The 18,139-nt window shown below is 41.7% G+C and overlaps 1 protein-coding gene across 2 annotated transcripts in view; it reads right to left on the bottom strand.

The window, feature by feature from the left end:
- GABRG3 (gamma-aminobutyric acid type A receptor subunit gamma3) overlaps positions 1-18,139 on the bottom strand; it is a 344,678-nt gene that overhangs the window by 55,979 nt on the left and 270,560 nt on the right. For both annotated transcript variants that reach the window (XM_080377389.1, XM_080377388.1), the window contains one exon: positions 12,981-13,118. In XM_080377389.1, the coding sequence (XP_080233515.1) occupies positions 12,981-13,118 (138 nt within the window). The remainder of the gene's footprint in view (positions 1-12,980; positions 13,119-18,139) is intronic.

The raw sequence follows: 18,139 nt of genomic DNA, 5'->3' as shown, positions 1-18,139 counted from the left end.
GTTTTTATGAAGCAGTGAAACTCTGGTCCATGCCTTCAGTTTGTCTCAAGTTGACTGTGATTAACTTTCTCTGAGGTAATGAGCGACAGTCTATCTGGTGTCTTCTGCCAAAATTATTTTGTGAACACTGCAGCATCATGACTGATGCCAGCCTATATTTCTGGCACTGTGCCAAGGGTCCACCTCTGGTTCTCTGTGGGATGCTGTGGTAGCCGTGGTCATGGCCGACTTCCTCACATTTCAGGAATGCTCTCTCATGTTATCCCATATCATTATTTTGGCTGCATTTGCTGGAAGGTTTGGAAACTTGCTAAACACTTGTACTGTATCATTTCCTTAGCTACCTGACAGCATAGATCATGCTTGCCAGACTCTCTGGTGGGTAATGGTAAGACACATGTTGGCTTCAGTAGGCAGTGGACAAATCTACCATCAGGCAACTAATCATAGAAGAGATTTTTGGTTCTTGCCAGTGTAACTAGGAAGCAGAAGGTGCTGACTGAAATGAAGTTGTTATTATGAACAAGACCTGAATGTTGTGAACATTAGATGCAGAAAAGGGTCTTAGAGGCAAGGAGCCTACATGACCGCATGGAAGAGCTCTGGAAACATGACCATGGTGTGAAAGAGTACAGGCTAAATTTAGAGAGACCCTGCTAGTATGGCATTAGTCTGTGCTGCACTTTTTCTAAGGTATGGCAAATTAAAATCTAAAAACACACTTAGCATCTTTCTGTGACATGTGAATAGTTGTCCCATTCTGTACCTTAAAATTTTCATTAAGATTGTAGATTTAGCAGTGAATACAATATAAAATATACTGCGCAATACTGTGAATTTTAAATTAAGTACAATTGCTGCTTATGAAAGACCTTTAGATAACATTGTAGCAACCCTGGACAAAGGCCAAACCTTCACAGTTTGCATTAATATAAAACTTTTCATTGAGCCAGCCATAAATCACCGATACAGTGGTGTAATGACACAGAAGTAGGAATAAAAGCCAGAGGTGCTGGAATAGCTGAGTCTAGAAAGTTGTTCTCAACTGTATAAATGCAAAGAGGTTCACAGTTTTTATGTGATATGTCTTTCCACCCTCATTACAGTGATATTAATACGAGAAACTGTATCATCAGTCAGCACTGTAGGCCAGAAAATCTCAAGATATATTTTGGAATTTTAGTCAAAATATTCTGTCTATGGTGTGTACCTTTTTAGAAGTAAATACAACTGATTGATCCAGTTGCACTTTGTATTTTGTGTATTAAAGACACTTGTAAAGCCACTCTGTCTGCAGTCATGGTGTCCTTTCTGTGGAAATACTTCCCTCTCTCCCTACTGCTTTTGCCACTACAGACAACATGCTACTGCCTTTATAAACGTAGCCCAGTAGACCAGGGATTGCACCCCTACGGGCCTGGGTGTCATGCACAAGGCAGTGCAGCTTCTCACTTGGCAGTGCCTGGCCACACAAATGTCCTCACAGACCCAATTTTGCTACGATTCTCTACAGCAAGTCGGGGAGCTGGACATCCTGGAATGTATCCATGGAAGTCAGCAGCTTACCACGGTGGCATCTAAGCTGGGCAGCAGAAAGTGCAGGGGAGGGGAACTGGCTGCTAGGAAGCTCTCTGTCGCTGTGTTTTCCTAGCCAAACATGGAAGCAATACCAGCCTTCTGCTTTTTACCTTGTGGCTTACTGGTTAAAGCACCAGGGTATGTGAGACCAAAATCCCTAGCTCTCAAGTGGGTGATTTGGCTAGCCTTCATGCTAAAATTCTGAGATGGGATCGCCTAGTTCTTGGCATTGCTATTAAATATTCAATCACTCTTTCAAGCTCAGAGGAGAGCTCAGGTCACCAACTCCAGGGTCTGGGTTATGGCTACTGGAGAACAGAGAAAACCCTGTTATCCTCCTGCCTGGTGAATTATCCTGGAATGGGAAATGATGTAGCTCCAGCAGAAGAGAGCAGGAGATCAGGACTCCATGTACAAAGTGGAGTGACAAATACAGCATTGCCAGTGGATGAGTGAATGAGAACATTAATTCAAGAATCTCTTGAAGTTAGACACAAAAGTTCCAAATTACAGAACTATCAGATAAAAACCTCAGCTGAAGTAAAACCTAGTGGAAAACGACTGTCTGGGTTTTTTCCTATACAATATGAAAATCTTTAGAAAAGACAGCTTGAGGTCTTTTAATGAGGACATCTGGATATTTTTTTTTAGGGAAAAATCGCTTCCAACTGGAATTTTCCCTTAAGAAAGAAATTCAGGTGATGACCTACCTCTGAGTCTTCTACCATCTATTTTTTTTTTTTTTACTTTTGCTTTTACCACAAAGTAAAGTTACTGTATTTCGAACCTCTCATACCATTGCCAGTAGCAGGGGCCTATACAAAGGATACTAAGTATTAGTCTCCACAAGGCAAAACATAAGAATGAAGCCAGTTACACATGCACTTCTACTGAACTTACAAAATATGGAGGGGAATAATATCCTCTCTACTCCTATTTCCCTAATCATCTTTTGTACTATTCATAAACAGTAGAAGAAACATGTTTTTAGACCATATTCTACTTATCCCACTGGTATATCATTAAGCTGAGCTTTCTCTAGTTTCTAGCGACTGAAGACCTACTCACATCAAATAGCCAGTTTCAGGCTTCTACATTTCAAGATCTCATTCCAGGCCAGCATCAGGGAAAAGTCCCCTTAACTGCAGTAGGCTATTGATCAAGTTATAAATCACCCTCTTCAGAAGCAGCCTCACTATGAGCTTTGTGAGGCATTTTTGTAACAAGACGGGCAAGTGCTGGATTTCCAGGGCAATGTAAAAGATTTGATTCCTACAAGTGTCAGTCAAACTTGTAACCAACATATGAAAATACTTCAATAGAAGTATTATTAATAATAATCTATTTAGTTATTACATTTCTAACCTGAGTGGCTAATGACAAAATTATTAGAATCTATTATACGATCTATTACAAAATCAGTGCAAGATGAATTGCTGTTAAAAATAAAAATTCAAATTTTTCTTAGAAAAATTATGGCTTATTCAAAATATTCTTTCTAATCAATTATCATGTGACTTGTGAATATCTTTTAAAAGTCAATACAGCCACTGTTGCTTATATATGCTAAAATGGGAATTGATTTATTGCAAATACTGTATCAAAGATAAAAACTGTCAACGAAAAGACTATCTTTTTATAATCAGGCTAGTTTTCTGTTTTCACATAAATTGGTGTTTACTGCCAGAAAAGAAATCCTACGATATCCCATCATTCCAGAGATGATTGCAATGGCAAGGACTTTCAGTATTATTCTGTCCCTCTGAAAGAGGCCAAAGAAGGATCGCCAATTCAAATCTGGGCTGTGTGTTTGGTGCTGCACACAAAGTAATTTTGAGCTGTACAAACATTCTGGATCTAAAGGTGTTACTGGAGTCATATTTCATAGTGAACTATGAACAATGAATAGGGAAAAAGTAAGAAAGTGAATTCATTTTATAATCCATGGGTCAGTTCTGTGGGTCAGTACTGGGCATTGTTCTCAAGTACTAAGTAGTGTTTCCAACCTTTAAGTCCTAAATGGGATTTTATGTTCTTGCACTGGGTCTGATGGATTTTGTTAAGGACAAAGTTGTGGAGAAAGCTGCAGATAAGAAAGAAGAGTGAAAACTAGGTTGCAAGTGCCAGAACAATGTGCACCTCTGCCAGTGTGGAGGCAGCAAGCAGAGGTATCTTAAGCATTGGAGCTGGAGAGTTGGGCAAGAAAGGCTTCGAAGGGTGTGTTCCTGGTACCTGCTAGTTTGGAAATGCTGGAACTGCTGGGGATCCAGGCCCATGGGTGCAGAAGATGCACAAGGACTCTAAGATGTTGTTTGTGTGTGTTTGTGTAGGTAAGGTGAGAAAGCAGAAAGGGGTGTGATGGAGGCAGCAGATTCTGGTGAAAGGTGGCATCTCAGCCATCAGCTGTCCCTGTATGGTTCTGTCTACCACTTGTAAAAATAAACTTACCTTCAGCTTCAAGCTCAACACAGGATTTTAGCAACACACGGTTTTAACTTGATTCCTGACTTCTTAGGGTTTCCTTCTAAATGATAGAAACAGATTTGTGAAAGCCCAAACCTGATTTAATGAATCTTGGGAACAAATGCAAGTACAGCTTGTAAGTTTGCAAGGTCTAGAATTCAGACCACAAATTTTAAGAACCCAAGGACAGCTACAAGGATAATTGCATCTACCTGACACAAAGGAAGATCCAAAAATCCAATGTGAATGGGTTGTACCTGGATGTGGCTAAAAGCCAGGGGAGCTGTGTAAGAACTGAAGAGCCAGAAAGCTGAGCAATGGAGAATTCTCCCACCAAAACCATTTACTGTTCTACCTCTTTGCAGAGTGTTAGATTTTTTTTTGCCACACAGAAATACTGGACACACAGAATGTATCGTCTGACATCAGTGAAAAGCTGGTTCTAAGATACTGGAATCCAGCTGCCACTCCACTTGTGCCAGGTTAAAAAAAAAAAAAAAAAAAAAAGGAAATACTCTTCCTCCCCTTTTGCACTCACATTAGGAATCAAGCAGAAAAGGACAAGGGGAGGAGGGCACAGCATTTGGAAGAGGAGGGAATACTGTTGGAATTGTGGGAACCCAGAGCAAATGTCTGCCTAGGGCTGTAAACCAAAGCCTAACCATTAAAGCAATTGAGATTATGTGATACCCCGGCTGAAAAAGGCAAAGCTCCTGCAATGCCAGGTAGGTTAAAATAGGCACCATTTTCAAATGGTGCATTGGTCTGAGTCTCCACTTGTCTGCTTCAGGATGCTGTCTGGTCAAAGACTGTGCAGCACAGCCAGCTGAGGTAGCGTGTGCTGGATCCCACAGAGTTTGGTATTTGAGGCAAAAAAAACCCCAGAAATTCACATTTGTCCTGGGAAGAACAACAGATGACAAGCACTCTTGGATGTGCCATCAGGACTCAGTGGGACATTAAAAAAAGTCAGTGACTTCAAAACCCAAATTTTTCATGAATATTCGTTAAATAAATGTCTTCAGATCAGTTAGCTGGTACAGGACAGAGTGTAACTGAATCAGATCATTAAAACCAAACACGCACAGACACAACCACATTCAGCAACTACGATATCTCATGCATTTTTTTCCCCCTCACTATCAGGCCTGTGAGCGTACCAACAGGCTCCAGTTACTCCAATCAGCCTGTGACCATCCTTCCCCACCATACCCCCTTGTAACCCCTTCCCCAGGCTGAGGGGTTTGGCTGCCTGCTGCTGACACTGGCCTTGCCTTGCCAACCCGGTGTCTGATCTGGGTGGTGGTCCTGCCCCATCAACACGTGCCTGTGGGGTGATGGCTGGACTGCTGGCTGCACCCTGGACTGCCACTGGGCAGCTTGGTTCATCTTGTGTGGGTACTTGTCGTGGGCCCTCTGTGCCTACAGCTAAGCAATGTGGAAGCATTTAACAGTGAAAACCAGGCAGAAGGGCCAATTTTGAAATGGTTTCTCAAGCCAGTTGTTCTTTGCTCACCTAGTAGAAGAGCTAGGCACATGAGCATCTTTTCCTCTGGATAAATCTCTGGGAGCGTGTTGGTCTTCTGACAAAGCCAAGGAGCACTGGCTAATGCCTGTCTCCACCTGACCGGTCCCTTGACTTGGAGGGGCATCCCCCAGTGAAATTTGGCTTCCCTATAAAAACACCTCTGTCTAATCCTGCCTTCTTCTGCCAATAACTATGTATGTAGGTCTTTGCATCATCTTAAAAGACAAGCTTTCTTGGTTTTGTTCTCTGATAATTTTTTACTTGTATTTGTCTTGCATTTACTTGCCATTTACTAAGTCCCCTGCAACAAAGTAGGTACTTAAAATTGTGTTGTTATTAGCATTGTTCCAGAGAGCTTTATGTGAATCTGTGACAAGATATTAACCTTGCTTTGGAGCCCTGTCACATAGGGCTGAGAGCATCATGTAAGCTGAAGTACTTGATGAAACATTGTAGAGGAATTGTTGAGGAATGAAGGCGGGTTAACTAACATTGATAATATACAGCTGTGGGCTGGCCTCAGGGGCGGTGGGTTGGCTGATGTGGATAAGGTGGAGCTGAGGCTGGTTCCTGTGAAGTAGTTAAATAGTTGTAAGGGATATAGAAGAGAAGCTCTAGATTAAGAGTGACCTGGAAGAAGCAGAGGAAGGAGAGAGAGTGTGTCCTGGATGTAGGAGAGACATGGAAAGGCCATGGGAGAAGAAGGGGGCCTGAATGAGGAGAGGATGGCTGGGAGAGGAGCCCAGAGGAGGAATACTCTGGACACAGCAGAGGCCAGGAGCAGGGTGGACTGGCCTGAAGAGGATGAAGAAACAGCATGGACAGTAGATGAACTGTTGAAACCTTGTGGGGGTTGGTGGCTGTGCTGGGGCAAGGTGTGGGAGCTACTTATTGAAGTTAACCTGGTATGTGATGGTAAAAGCCTTGTTGCAGCTGGCTAGTTTTGCTAGTGCTGCAACAAAACATCAAGTTCAAAATATAAAGCATAATTTAGAAGTCAGACTCCACTAATTGTCACCCATCTGTTGTATGTATGCAAAGTGTAAGTTTTTACGGAAGTAGTTATGGCTATTGATTGGGTTTGGGTATTGATGCTTGGGGGTTATTCAGAATGTATGAAATGGTACTTTCTGTCTGGTTCTGTGTATTTAATTTGTAATGATCAGATATTAAAGTTTTCAAATAGGGCACTTTTATCATGTTTTCTATTTCTGATTAATTATCTTGAACTTATGCAAAGGCTCCTTTAGACTGCAAAAAATTTCAGGCTAAAGGCATCTGCAGAGGAACACAAGTAGGATTTGTATGATGCAAAGAAGTTCTCAAGTAACTGAAAATTAGTTTCAGTAATTACAAGGTCTTGGTGTTTATCTAGCAAAGTAAAAACTGAGTGGTTTAAAAAGAGGGAATAGATTTTTCCTAGGGGAGAGATCAGCAGAAAAGTGCAAGCAACACTACAGCTCACTCAATGAGCTTTACTCATGTATTAATTCATGATTCTGTTTCAGGGTTTTTTCTTTCCCAAGTGTACTTGGAAAGTCTAGAACTTGGAAACCTGAAGATTACTGCGAACACACACAGAGTGCTTTTAAAGATGGTATTCTCCCTCTTTCTGCTGTTTTCCTGGTCACCCTTCCATTGGCTGATTTGCATTTTTATAATATGAGGATTTTTAAGAATCCTTACATAGTTCCTCCTGTTTTCACAGCTCAGTGCCAGGTGGCTTGGTATTCCCTCTACTTTAATTATCTTTGCAGCCTTATTTGACATTGTAGCAAGAGAAGTGCTCTTGCTGTAATATCTGAGTATCTTGCAAGATGACAACAGGGGAATTCTTCAGTATTTGTGAATTAGTTTGGTGTCACCTGACCATAAGAGCTTACTTTGGGTGTAAGACATAGGTTCGTGACCACAGCACCAGCATAGTGATTTCTGCAGTGTATTTCATGTAATAACTATACACAGTAGATCTTTGTCTGGTTGTGTTTGTATCTTGGCATGCAATTCACAAAAATCTTCAAGGAAAAGCTGAACACCTCTTGCAGATAGCAATGAAAACTTTCTCTGGCTGTGAGATTATTTTAAAAGGCGATAGTCATCTTGCAGGAGTAAAGCACACAACTGTGGCAGTGCTTTAAGCCACTGCTGGTTCAAGGCAAGACATGACAACATTCCTCGTATTGCTTAGATTTTGGAAATACACCCTTTGCGACAGCTGGCTTCCCACTTGTGTACCTCTGAAATTGCCCTAGATTAACATGTAGGTTATTTAGATGTCTGAAAAAGGTTTGGAAAGACCAAAAGAATACCAAATTGCAGAACTTTGTTGAGTACTAAATCTAGTCATTTTGTGGTGAAAATGACTACTGAGAGAGGACTTACACAAATGCTGGAAGAACAGCAACGTGTCACGTAGTCAGTGTGTCATCTCTCCATTGTAGCCAGAACACTGCTGAAAAGGAGCTAAAGGTGGCATCCCTGAACTGGACACAGGTAGGTAATGCTGCAGCATCCCTCACATTATAGATGAACACACAATTTAGTGACAAGTAACAGTATCACAAACCAGCAGAAAGGTGTAAGTTAGAAGAAAACTGAAGATGTTAGGGGCTTAAATCCATCTCCTGGTAGTAGGGGACTGCTCCCTGTGGTACATTTTCTCATACTTTGCCTATTCTGCTTTTAAATGCCCTCTGTAATAGTAGTTTCCGTAATTTCCCTTGGAAGAAGAGATGATGTTTAGTACCTCTCTTTGTCAGGAAGCTGCCGTTGGCATCCTGCCTGCTTCCCTTTTCCTAACTCCATCTCATTACTGCAAATGATTCCCTGCACAGCACTCAACTGCAGTGCTCTTCCTTTCTGTCCTCAGCCTGCGAAGGGATGGTGGCTGCTAGGGCCTCTGAGGGCTCCCGTGTGGCTCAGAGGGGCCCCACACAGACCCAGAAGCCAGGTGGTGGGAACGGATTTCTCTTGTGGGCAGCCTGAAGTCACGGTGGGTCCTATACCCAGAGTATCCTAGGGGAAGTCCCAGAGCCGTCTCCCTTTCTGGGCAGCTCTAATGTAAATACGCCACACATCTTCCACAATAGAGCCTGGCATCTCTTTTTCGACCACCTGTAGCCCCTGTAACATGACTGCAAAGGAGATGGGATACCTGTAGGCAGCAGCTGCTGCCTCTCTTCATCAGAGGTTGACCATACAGTAGGAAACAGGAGCTTTGGGTGTTCCCTAATTCTCAAACTTTTTAGATAGGGTTACTTTTCTTCAGTAAATAGCCATGTACCACAGCACATATGCCTCTTTATTCTACTCATTCACATGTATTTAGACACTTACAGCAGGTAGTCACAGAACTACCTTGAATTTTGGCTCTGAGACATATTGCACAGACCCAGGGGGGTTGTGTCCTGTCCCCCTCTCTCCATTTTGGGAATCCTTGCCCTATAGCATGGGGCATACTCAAGGTTTTCCCATGCACCTGTTAGTTTTCCCATGGCCAAGCCCTGGGTTTGCTCCTGATAGTAAATATTGTCCATGTTCAGTAAATCTGGCCTTGAAAGTACCTTAAACTATAGTGTAGAACCAGCCAGAGAATGTATTCTATATAAATTCGGGTCCATGTGAAAACTCAGGTTTATTTTTCACACCTTTCATATCTTCGTTGACAGAGAGCCTCTTCTCAGATATCTGCTGAGATACACAACTAATTTTTCTACCTAAATCACACCAAATGAAAATCTGACCCATATATTTTACTCTGTTTCTTCCAAGTTAGTTTCCACAACTTTCTGATAGGGTTGTTTTGGTGGTTTTTTTAGTGTTTGAATAAACTCCAGATTGCCAACAACCTGCCGTCACTGTGATGCCTTTAGGAGAATAACTTCAGATAGGTGCATCCCTATGAGTAGAAAATCAAGCAAAGGGGACAGGAGGCCTGCATGGATAAGCAAGGATCTTCGGGCAAAACTTAAGCAGAACAAGGAAGTTGACAGAATGTGGAAAAAGGGACAGGCTGCTTGGGAGGAATATAGGAACACAACAAGGAAGGCTAAGGTCCATTTGGAATCAAATCTGGTGAGGGATGTCAGGGACAACAAGAAGGGCTTCTTCAGGTTCATCAGCAGGAAAAGGATGACTAGGGAAAATGTGGGCCTGCTGCTGAATGAGGTGGGTGACAAAGGATACAGAGAAGGCAGAGTTACCAAATGCCTTCTTTGCTTCAGTCTTTACTGCTGAGGCCAGCCCTCATATCCCAGACCCTGGAAACAAGAGAGGAAGTCTGGAGAAGGGAAGACTTTCCCTTGTTCAAGGAGGATTGAGTTAGAGATCACTTAACATCCACAAATCTATGGGCCCCAATGGGATGCCCCTCTGAGTGCTGAGGGAGCTGGCAGATGTCATTGCTAAGCCACTTTTCATCACCTTTGAAAGGTCATGGAGAACAGGACAGGTGTCTGAGGACTAGAGGAAAGTGAATGTCATTCCAGTCTTCAAAAAGGGCAAGAAGGAGGACCCATGCAACTACAGGCTGGTCAGCTTGACCTCCGTCCCTGGAAAGGTGATGCAGCAGCTCATCCTGGAAGTCATCTCTAAGCATGTGGAGGAAAAGAAGGTTATCAGGATGGATTCACCAAGGGAAAATCATGTCTGAACAATAGTCTTCTATAATGGAATGACTGGCTGTGTAGACAAGGAAAGAGTGGTGGATGTTGTCTACCTTGATCTCACCAAGGCTTTTGACACTGTCTCCCATAACATCCTCATAGGTAAGCTCAGGAAGTGTGGGCTGGATGAGTGGACAGTGAGGTGGGTTCAGGACTGGCTGAGTGGCAGAGCTCATAGGGTTGTGATCAGCAGCACAGAGTCTAGTTGGAGGCCTGTAGCTACCGGTGTTCCCCAGGGGTCAGTGCTGGGTCCAGTCCTTAGTCATCAACGACCTGGATGAAGGGACCGAGTGTACCCTCAGCAAGTTTGCTGATGATACAGAACTGAGAGGAGCAGCTGACACACCAGAAGGCTGTGCTGCCATTCAGTGAGACCTGGACAGGCTGGAGAGTTGGGCAGAGAGGAACCTGATGAAGTTCAACAAAGGCAAGTGTGAGGTCCTGCACCTGGGGAGGGACAGCCCCATGCACCAGCACAGGCTGGGGCTGACCTGCTGGAAGGCAGCTCTGCAGAGAAGAACCTGGGAATCCTGGAGGACACCAAGCTGCCCATGAGCCAGCAGTGTGCCCTGGTGGCCAAGAAGGCCAATGGGATCCTGGGGGGCATTAGGAGGAGCAGCAGGTTGAGGGAGGTGATCCTCCCCCTCTGCTCTGCCCTGCTGAGGCCACATCTGGAGTGCTGGGTCCAGTGCTGGGCTCCCCAGTGCCAGAGGGACAGGGAACTACTGGGGAAGATTTAGCAGAGAGCTACAAAGATGATGAGGGGACTGAAGCATCTCCCTTATGAGGAAAGGCTGAGAGAGCTGGGCTTGTTTAACCTGGAGAAGAGAAGACTGAGAGGGGATCTTATCAGTGTCTACAGATATTTTAAATGTGGGCATCAAGAGGGTGGGGCTAGACTTATTTCAGTGGTGCCCAGTGACAGGACAAGGGGCAATGGGGACAAACTGAAACACAGGAAGATCTATTTGAATATGAGGAAGAACATCTTTACTTTGAGGGTGAGAGAGCAGTAGGACAGGCTGCCCAGAGCACTGTGGAATCTCCTTCACTGGAGACATTCAAAAGCCACCTGGACATGACCCTGTTCAACCTGCTCCAGGTGAACCTGCTTTAGCAGGGGGTTGGACTAGATGATTTCCAGAGGTTCCTTCCAACCCTGACCATTCTGTGGTTCTGTGATTCTGCTGTGGCTCCAGTGGGTTCAATTCAACCCTCTTACTGGGTTTTGCACTCATAAACATGGGTGGGCAGAAACACTGTGTGTCAGCTCACTCTTGATAGGAACTATCACTGACTATCTTAATAAGAACTGGGCATATACTCAAAAGAGCAATAGGAAAGATATTTTTCCTTGCTTCACATTACCCATTCGCTTACCTGAATAAGACTTCTATAAAAATGGTTTTGTCCTGTGCAAAGGAAAAGTTTAATAGATCTGTTTATCAAGACACTGTCAACACCTTAATATGGCTTACTTATGGTAATTCTTCTTGCATGTGTATTTAGCAGTTCTTGATACAAACTCAGGATGCATCACTCCAGATGTGAGCAAAGCAGAAAAGCAGGACTGTCTTTCCTATTCCTACCATCCCTTCCAATGAGCTCCATGCCTGCATACACAGATATTTTAACGATTTGGTATTTTGTACTTGACTATTATCCACAATTCCTCATTCAGCTTATGGGAAATTTCATTCCTGAGAAACTTACAGACTACAAGGATTTATATCCACAGCAGAAGAGAACTTTTACATGTACACTGTTTACATTTTGTTTTGCTAAACTACCAGCCCAAAATATTCACTAAAGCTTTGGTGCCTCTTCGTTTACAAAAACTGCGCTCCAGTCCTGAGAATACATTGCTGATGTTAGAGGGTGGGCAGTGACCCAACAGCAGTAGTTTCACAGATTAATAATTTTTATTACTACTGTTATTCACAGTGTTTCCAAAAGAATACCATAGCTCTGCTTATATTTTAAAAAAAATAAGTAAGTTGGATTTTTCAAAATTTTACCGCCAGGTCAGCAGAAGGTTGCTTCCAGCAGGTTCCTTCTGCAGCTGTGAGAAAACTTACCAATCAGGGAGCTTACTGAAGAGTTGTGTATAAAGTTTAGACATTGTTTGAATTTTATGAGAATTTATCCAGTTCAAATAATGTATTCTATTTATACATCTTTTTTCCCTGTGTTGCTGTTATTATAAGAAACAGCAAGATTTCTGATGAAATAAAATAGGCATAATTAAATTTTAATTATAATTAATTGATAAGGTCACCAGCAGAGACATTTAGCAACTAAGAAATAAGGAGTGCTTTTGAAATATTAAGAAAAATACTAAAGCTGTGGCTGAATGATTAAATACTATTGAAAGTGTCCAATTTCACTAACCCTACCATTGTGCTCAAAATCTTTCTTTTTAATTTATGGTGAAAACATATATCTCAATGCAGGAATGGTTTTATACACTTAGCTGAGGCATAAGAATCATATAGCAACTTCAGCAAACAAACAGCCACGTCAAGTTAGCATTTATTCCTTGGTTTGTGAAATTACAAAATAGAGTAGAGAATTTATCAGAAATCTAGACAAAGTCAATAGTTTTGAAGTCTGCCCTTTAGAGGTTTTAATATTAACATTGGTACACATTGAAATCAAATTACACTCAAATGAAAGCAAACTTGGAAGAACTACTTTGAAATGATTTGTTTTTCCAAAGCAAGCACTACCATTTGTATCATTCTTACCTGCAGAGGTTTTCACAATTTCTGAAGTATTTCTGAGACCCATGAAGTCAAACTGATAGAGTCTCCAAGATTTCTGGTCAGCAGCCTCCACTGAGTTTTTCCTCCATCTGTAAATCATTTCCTCTTTAGGGTAGCCATCTAGAAATTAATATGTACATATGTATATATATGAATATATCGCATTTCATAAAAAAGGTGCTGCAAAACAGTATCTGTTCACTGCTATTTGGGAATAACTAAATTTATGATCTGATGCTTTCTCAGTGAGTTTGGTGGTATAATTCAACAGAACTGAAGAGTTTTATGGCACACAAAAATATAGTCATAACACTAGCAAAACTATGATTTTTCAAAGTCACTTTTTTCCAATGGAAAAAATCCTGATTGGTTCTATCAGAAGCAGATCTCTTCAGAGATGCAGCTGATTGTACTAATTAGAGATCCAGATACAGAAATATACTATTTTATGTATGCTGTGAAGAAGCTGTGCAAACCAATAGAATGTTAAAAAAAAAAAAAATGGGAGGTGGGGGGGTGGGGTGTGTGCAGTGTCAGTGTAAGATGCAAAGACTTGAAAAAGACTGTTTTGAAAGTGTCGATAGTTCTAAGATGGTGTGTGCTACTGTACCTCTGAAATGAGCTCAGTAAAGTGCAAAAGAGCAAAATTTTAATTAGTATGGAATTTTTAAAGTGATTATGCCATCATATTATGTCTAAAAGCTGTGGTATTTAATGAGTCATCACCTGATCTCTACAGCTGAAATAGCTTCTGGAAGTCTTCCTTTATCAATTGAGCACTCAGTAGCCATAATTAATCCTCATGCCAATATTTGATTTTCTTTTTATTAGAGAATGGCATTTTCCAATAGAAGTCCAACAACAAATCTTCAACTAGCTCAAACCATAATAATAGACTACAGAGAAAACAACAGCACACCCATGCTAGTTAAAACTGGATTGTTCTGTAATGCATAATACAATAAATTCTTATTCATCTAATAATTAATATTGTAGATATAGATTGCAAAGCAAATTAAAAGCCTAACAACAACAATAGCCAGTCAATATAACTGTCTCATCAGTGATTTTTGTTTCCCATTGAAGACTGATAAATTTTCATATTTGCATTGCAAAACAGCTTCTCTGGTCATGGTGCTATTTCCTTGATGTTTTCCTCCTGTGAGTGTCTTCTCCATCTTGTTTAAGGTTCCACCCTGCTGGGGCACTGCTGTAAGGTGTGCATGGCCTCATTTATCCTTCTCACTAACTCAGCATGAAAAGTAACTACAAGTCCCTCAGTTCTAATCTGTAGAAAATTACTATGTGTTAATTCAAAATGCCACGTTCATATATTTCCCATCAATGCAAATAAAGAAATAAGGACCCGACTGAGTAACAAACACAAGCCCTGCCATTCTCCATGACAGCTCTTGCTGCCAAGCAGATTTCACTGCCAATTCTGCTGTGCCAGTCTGCAAGACTGATCTAAAGGTTAATCTTTTTTGGCTGGCAGATTATGTCAGATGATTCAGAGGTACAGTGAAAGAAGTCAAGCTTTGCAGAGTCTCCAAGCCTTAGCCCTGCATCCTCTGAAATCTTCTTGAGCCTGGCTGCTATTTGACAGAGCCCTTGGATCACACTCCTCTGACATAATGTCTCCCTTGAATGGAAAGCTCTACAGTTTATCTCAAGAGTCTTCTCAAATTGGCTTCATCTATGGAGAGTGATAACTTTTCCCTGCAGTTCAGGAGGGAAGAAGCATCAGATGGTGTCACCAGCTGTAGCTGCTGTGTCCTCACGCTGGGTGGCAGTGGCAGAACCGTCCCTTCCCCACAAAGCAGTACCAGGACCGCAAGGTGGGCTGACATGTGCTCTGGGTCCTACTCCTTCCTCCTGATTTGCCTCCTGATGTAGAAGAAAGGAAGCCCTTGCCCCATTTTACCAGCTCCCACTGCAGAACTTGTGCCCCCAAGTGCTAATGTGCAGATTTTGTAGCAGGCAGTAGCTGGGGCCCCTTTTCTCAGGTAAATTTCACAAGTAAAAATGCTTCAAATATCCTGGAAGTAACAAAGATAGATAGATAGACAGATAGATAGATAGACAGATAGATAGATATAAATAAAATACGCTATTTAAATTTGATCCAAAATGAACTTTTTACTTTTTTCCCCAGATTTCACTGAAAAAGTTGTTTCAATTGGTCTTGATTTCAATTTCTTCCTGATTTTTTGGCTTTTTTTTTTCATCCCATGGCCAACCCACCAAAAAAAAAATCCATGACACTGTCAGTAAGCTTGAAAGCTTGCTATCATTATCCAAGGCATAGCTGCTTATCCTGGCATGAGCAGCAGGTAGTCAGGAACAAGTTCATGAGAGTCTCATCCTTCAGCATTTTTCCTGTAGTTTTGACCAAGAAGAGACAGATTCAATTTCAGAATAACTACTTTTGGTATTATTCATCATTATTAAATAGTAAGCAAGTAACTTCAGGAGACCATCATGCCCTTTCAATAGAAGTCCCCTTAACCCACAGTTGCTTTTACAGTGGTTGGGTTACTTACATCAAAGAGGTAAGTACTGGTGGTTCAATGGGAATTGATTCAACCTGTTAAATAACTACTATTATATTCTGCTCCAGTGCCAGATGACTTCACTTTTCAATTCATTGAAAGAATATAATATCTCTTATGGAATAAAGACACATCTGCTTGGACAGTATAGCACTCCTAGGATTAATTTAACTTACAGAATGGACTGCTCATGATGGTTCTTCTTTTAGTGATATCCAATATTTCTTGTATACACCCTAATCACTTCTAGCCCTCTAAATGCTTCATTTTAGAAAATATAAGAACAAGAGAATGCAGCCCCTGCTGTTCAGCCCGCAACACAACTAAGAGTGTGTTATCTATAGAAATGTCTGTCTTCTTTCTCTTCCCCAGCATGACAAATGGTAGTAAAATACCTTACATTCTTGACCTAGTGGCTTCAAGTCAGACATGCTGAATCAATTGCTATCAAGTGTATTTACCTTGTCAGGCTGCTTTAGGTTGTGTAAGCATATCCATACTGCAGCAGGGCAGGGCTCCAGGAGGCTGGCTTTCCAGCAGATGCCAGTAAGATGGTGAGGGGCATGCCACGGGAAGAAGACAACCACAGCAACCAAGTGTGTCTTCCGTGTTACAGCCACCCCAGTTCTGGCAGCCTGCAACTCAGGATCTTCTCAACCAGTTTATGTCAACACCTTCATTTTCCCTCATGTGGATTTACTTGATTGCCTTTAAATTCTCGTATATTTTGCCTTAATGGTTATTTTGAAGTCTGTGCTGTAGCTATTTGCATCTTCGGCAGGTATTAGATTTATATACTACCATGCCAAAGACTTTTATAGAGCACCTTGACCATTTGGGTTTTTGTAAGACCAGTAATATGTGCCTTCGTAAAACCAGGTCAAGGACAAATATGGTTGAAGTTATTTCTTTAAGAGCCCAGTAGAAAGTATTCATGTAATCCCACCTGTTCACTTCATCAAACATACTTAATGGCTTTTGAGTAACACAAAGTATTGGTACCTTTGTTGCTTTACTCATAGACTTGAACATGTACATTTTCAAAGCGTACCACTCACTTTTACTCCAATAATGCAGACATGGATAAACAATAAATGCACTTTTTGCCATTTTGGAGGTGAACCTGTTATAGCAAAAAGCCAAAATGTCATGACAACCTGTGAGATTCTCTGGATTTTGTTTTATTTCCCTTTTGTTGCTGGAATAGTTGAACTCATATTACCACATCTTCTCACATCACCACCATATTTATAACTGACCGGTTAAAAATATTTAAACTTCATTCTTCATGTTCATACCACTTCTCTTTCTAGGGAGACTCGGTGATTTGTGCAAAAGCCTCCACCAAACTGCTGAAAAAAATGATCAAGGCCAGAAACAACTACAGGCTGGATGAGAGCCACTTGCAATCACAAGATAGTTGTGAGAATTGGTGTCAACTGGCCCTGAAGCATGTCTGCTACCAGAGTCAACGCTGATGGAAAATCAGCAACTTCTGTAATACAACCATTGATGTATCCATACTGCCCCTGACCTTGATTTCCCCAATGATGTTGTTAGTCTGGGCATCTTAGATCAACACTTTATCTCCTTGTTTCTCCTTCTTTTCTGTGATAATGGTGAGGCCACACCTTGAATACCATGTTCAGTTTCAGGCTCCTCACTACAAGACAGACATGGAGGTGCTGGAGCGTGTCCAGAGAAGGGCAACGAAGCCGATGGAGGGTCTGGAGCACAAGGATTATGAGGAGCAGCTGAGGGAACTGGAGTTGTTTAGCCTGGAGAAAAGGAGGCTCAGGGGACACTTACTGCTGCCTACAACTGCCTGAAAGGAGGTTGTAGTGAGGTGCGTGTTGGTCTCTTCTCCCAAGTTACAAGTGACAGGACAAGAGCAAATGGCCTCAAGTTGTGCCAGGGGAGGTTTAGATCGGATATTAGGAAAAAATTCTTCACTGAAAGCGTGGTCAAGCATTGGAACAGGCTGCCCAGGGAAGTGGTGGAATCACCATCTCTGGAGGTATTTACAAGACATGTTAAAGGTTAGACTCGATTTTAAAGGTATTTTCCAACCTAAATGATTCTATGATTTTAAGAAGTGAGTAGAGATGGGAAGGATAGCAGGAAAGGAGTCATGTCAAATAGGACACAGACCATGTGAAGAACTAGTTTCTGTCTAAAAAACTTCCCTTAGAAACATATCCAAGACATAGAAGGACAGAGAGGCATGGAAAAAAAACCCCCACCTCTTTCATTTCTTCAGACATATTTTTTTTCCCATTCTGTGAAATCAATTTATTTTACTGCTGATTCCCCACACTTTGTATTCACATGTAACATAGGCAGACCCTGCTTGTAGCAGAAGGAATAATGCAACAAGGAAGGTTATCTCTTCTTCCTAGCTTTGGAAAAAATTGGATGCTCAGAGCATGTGATAAGGATTTAATGAAAACAGGAGCAAGGCTGAAAATGTGTGTGTGTGGGGTGGCTCAGCCAAGAAAGGATCAGTTCAGTTAAGTATGTGCCAGGGGGCTGATGCTTGTGACAGAAGTATGTATTTGAAAGACATAGCCCGATTCTGGGAAGGTTCTT

The sequence above is a fragment of the Falco punctatus genome (assembly GCF_963210335.1).
Source record: "Falco punctatus genome assembly, chromosome: 2".
Taxonomy (NCBI): Eukaryota; Metazoa; Chordata; class Aves; order Falconiformes; family Falconidae; genus Falco; species Falco punctatus.
This window is presented reverse-complemented; position numbering and strand designations above follow the sequence as displayed.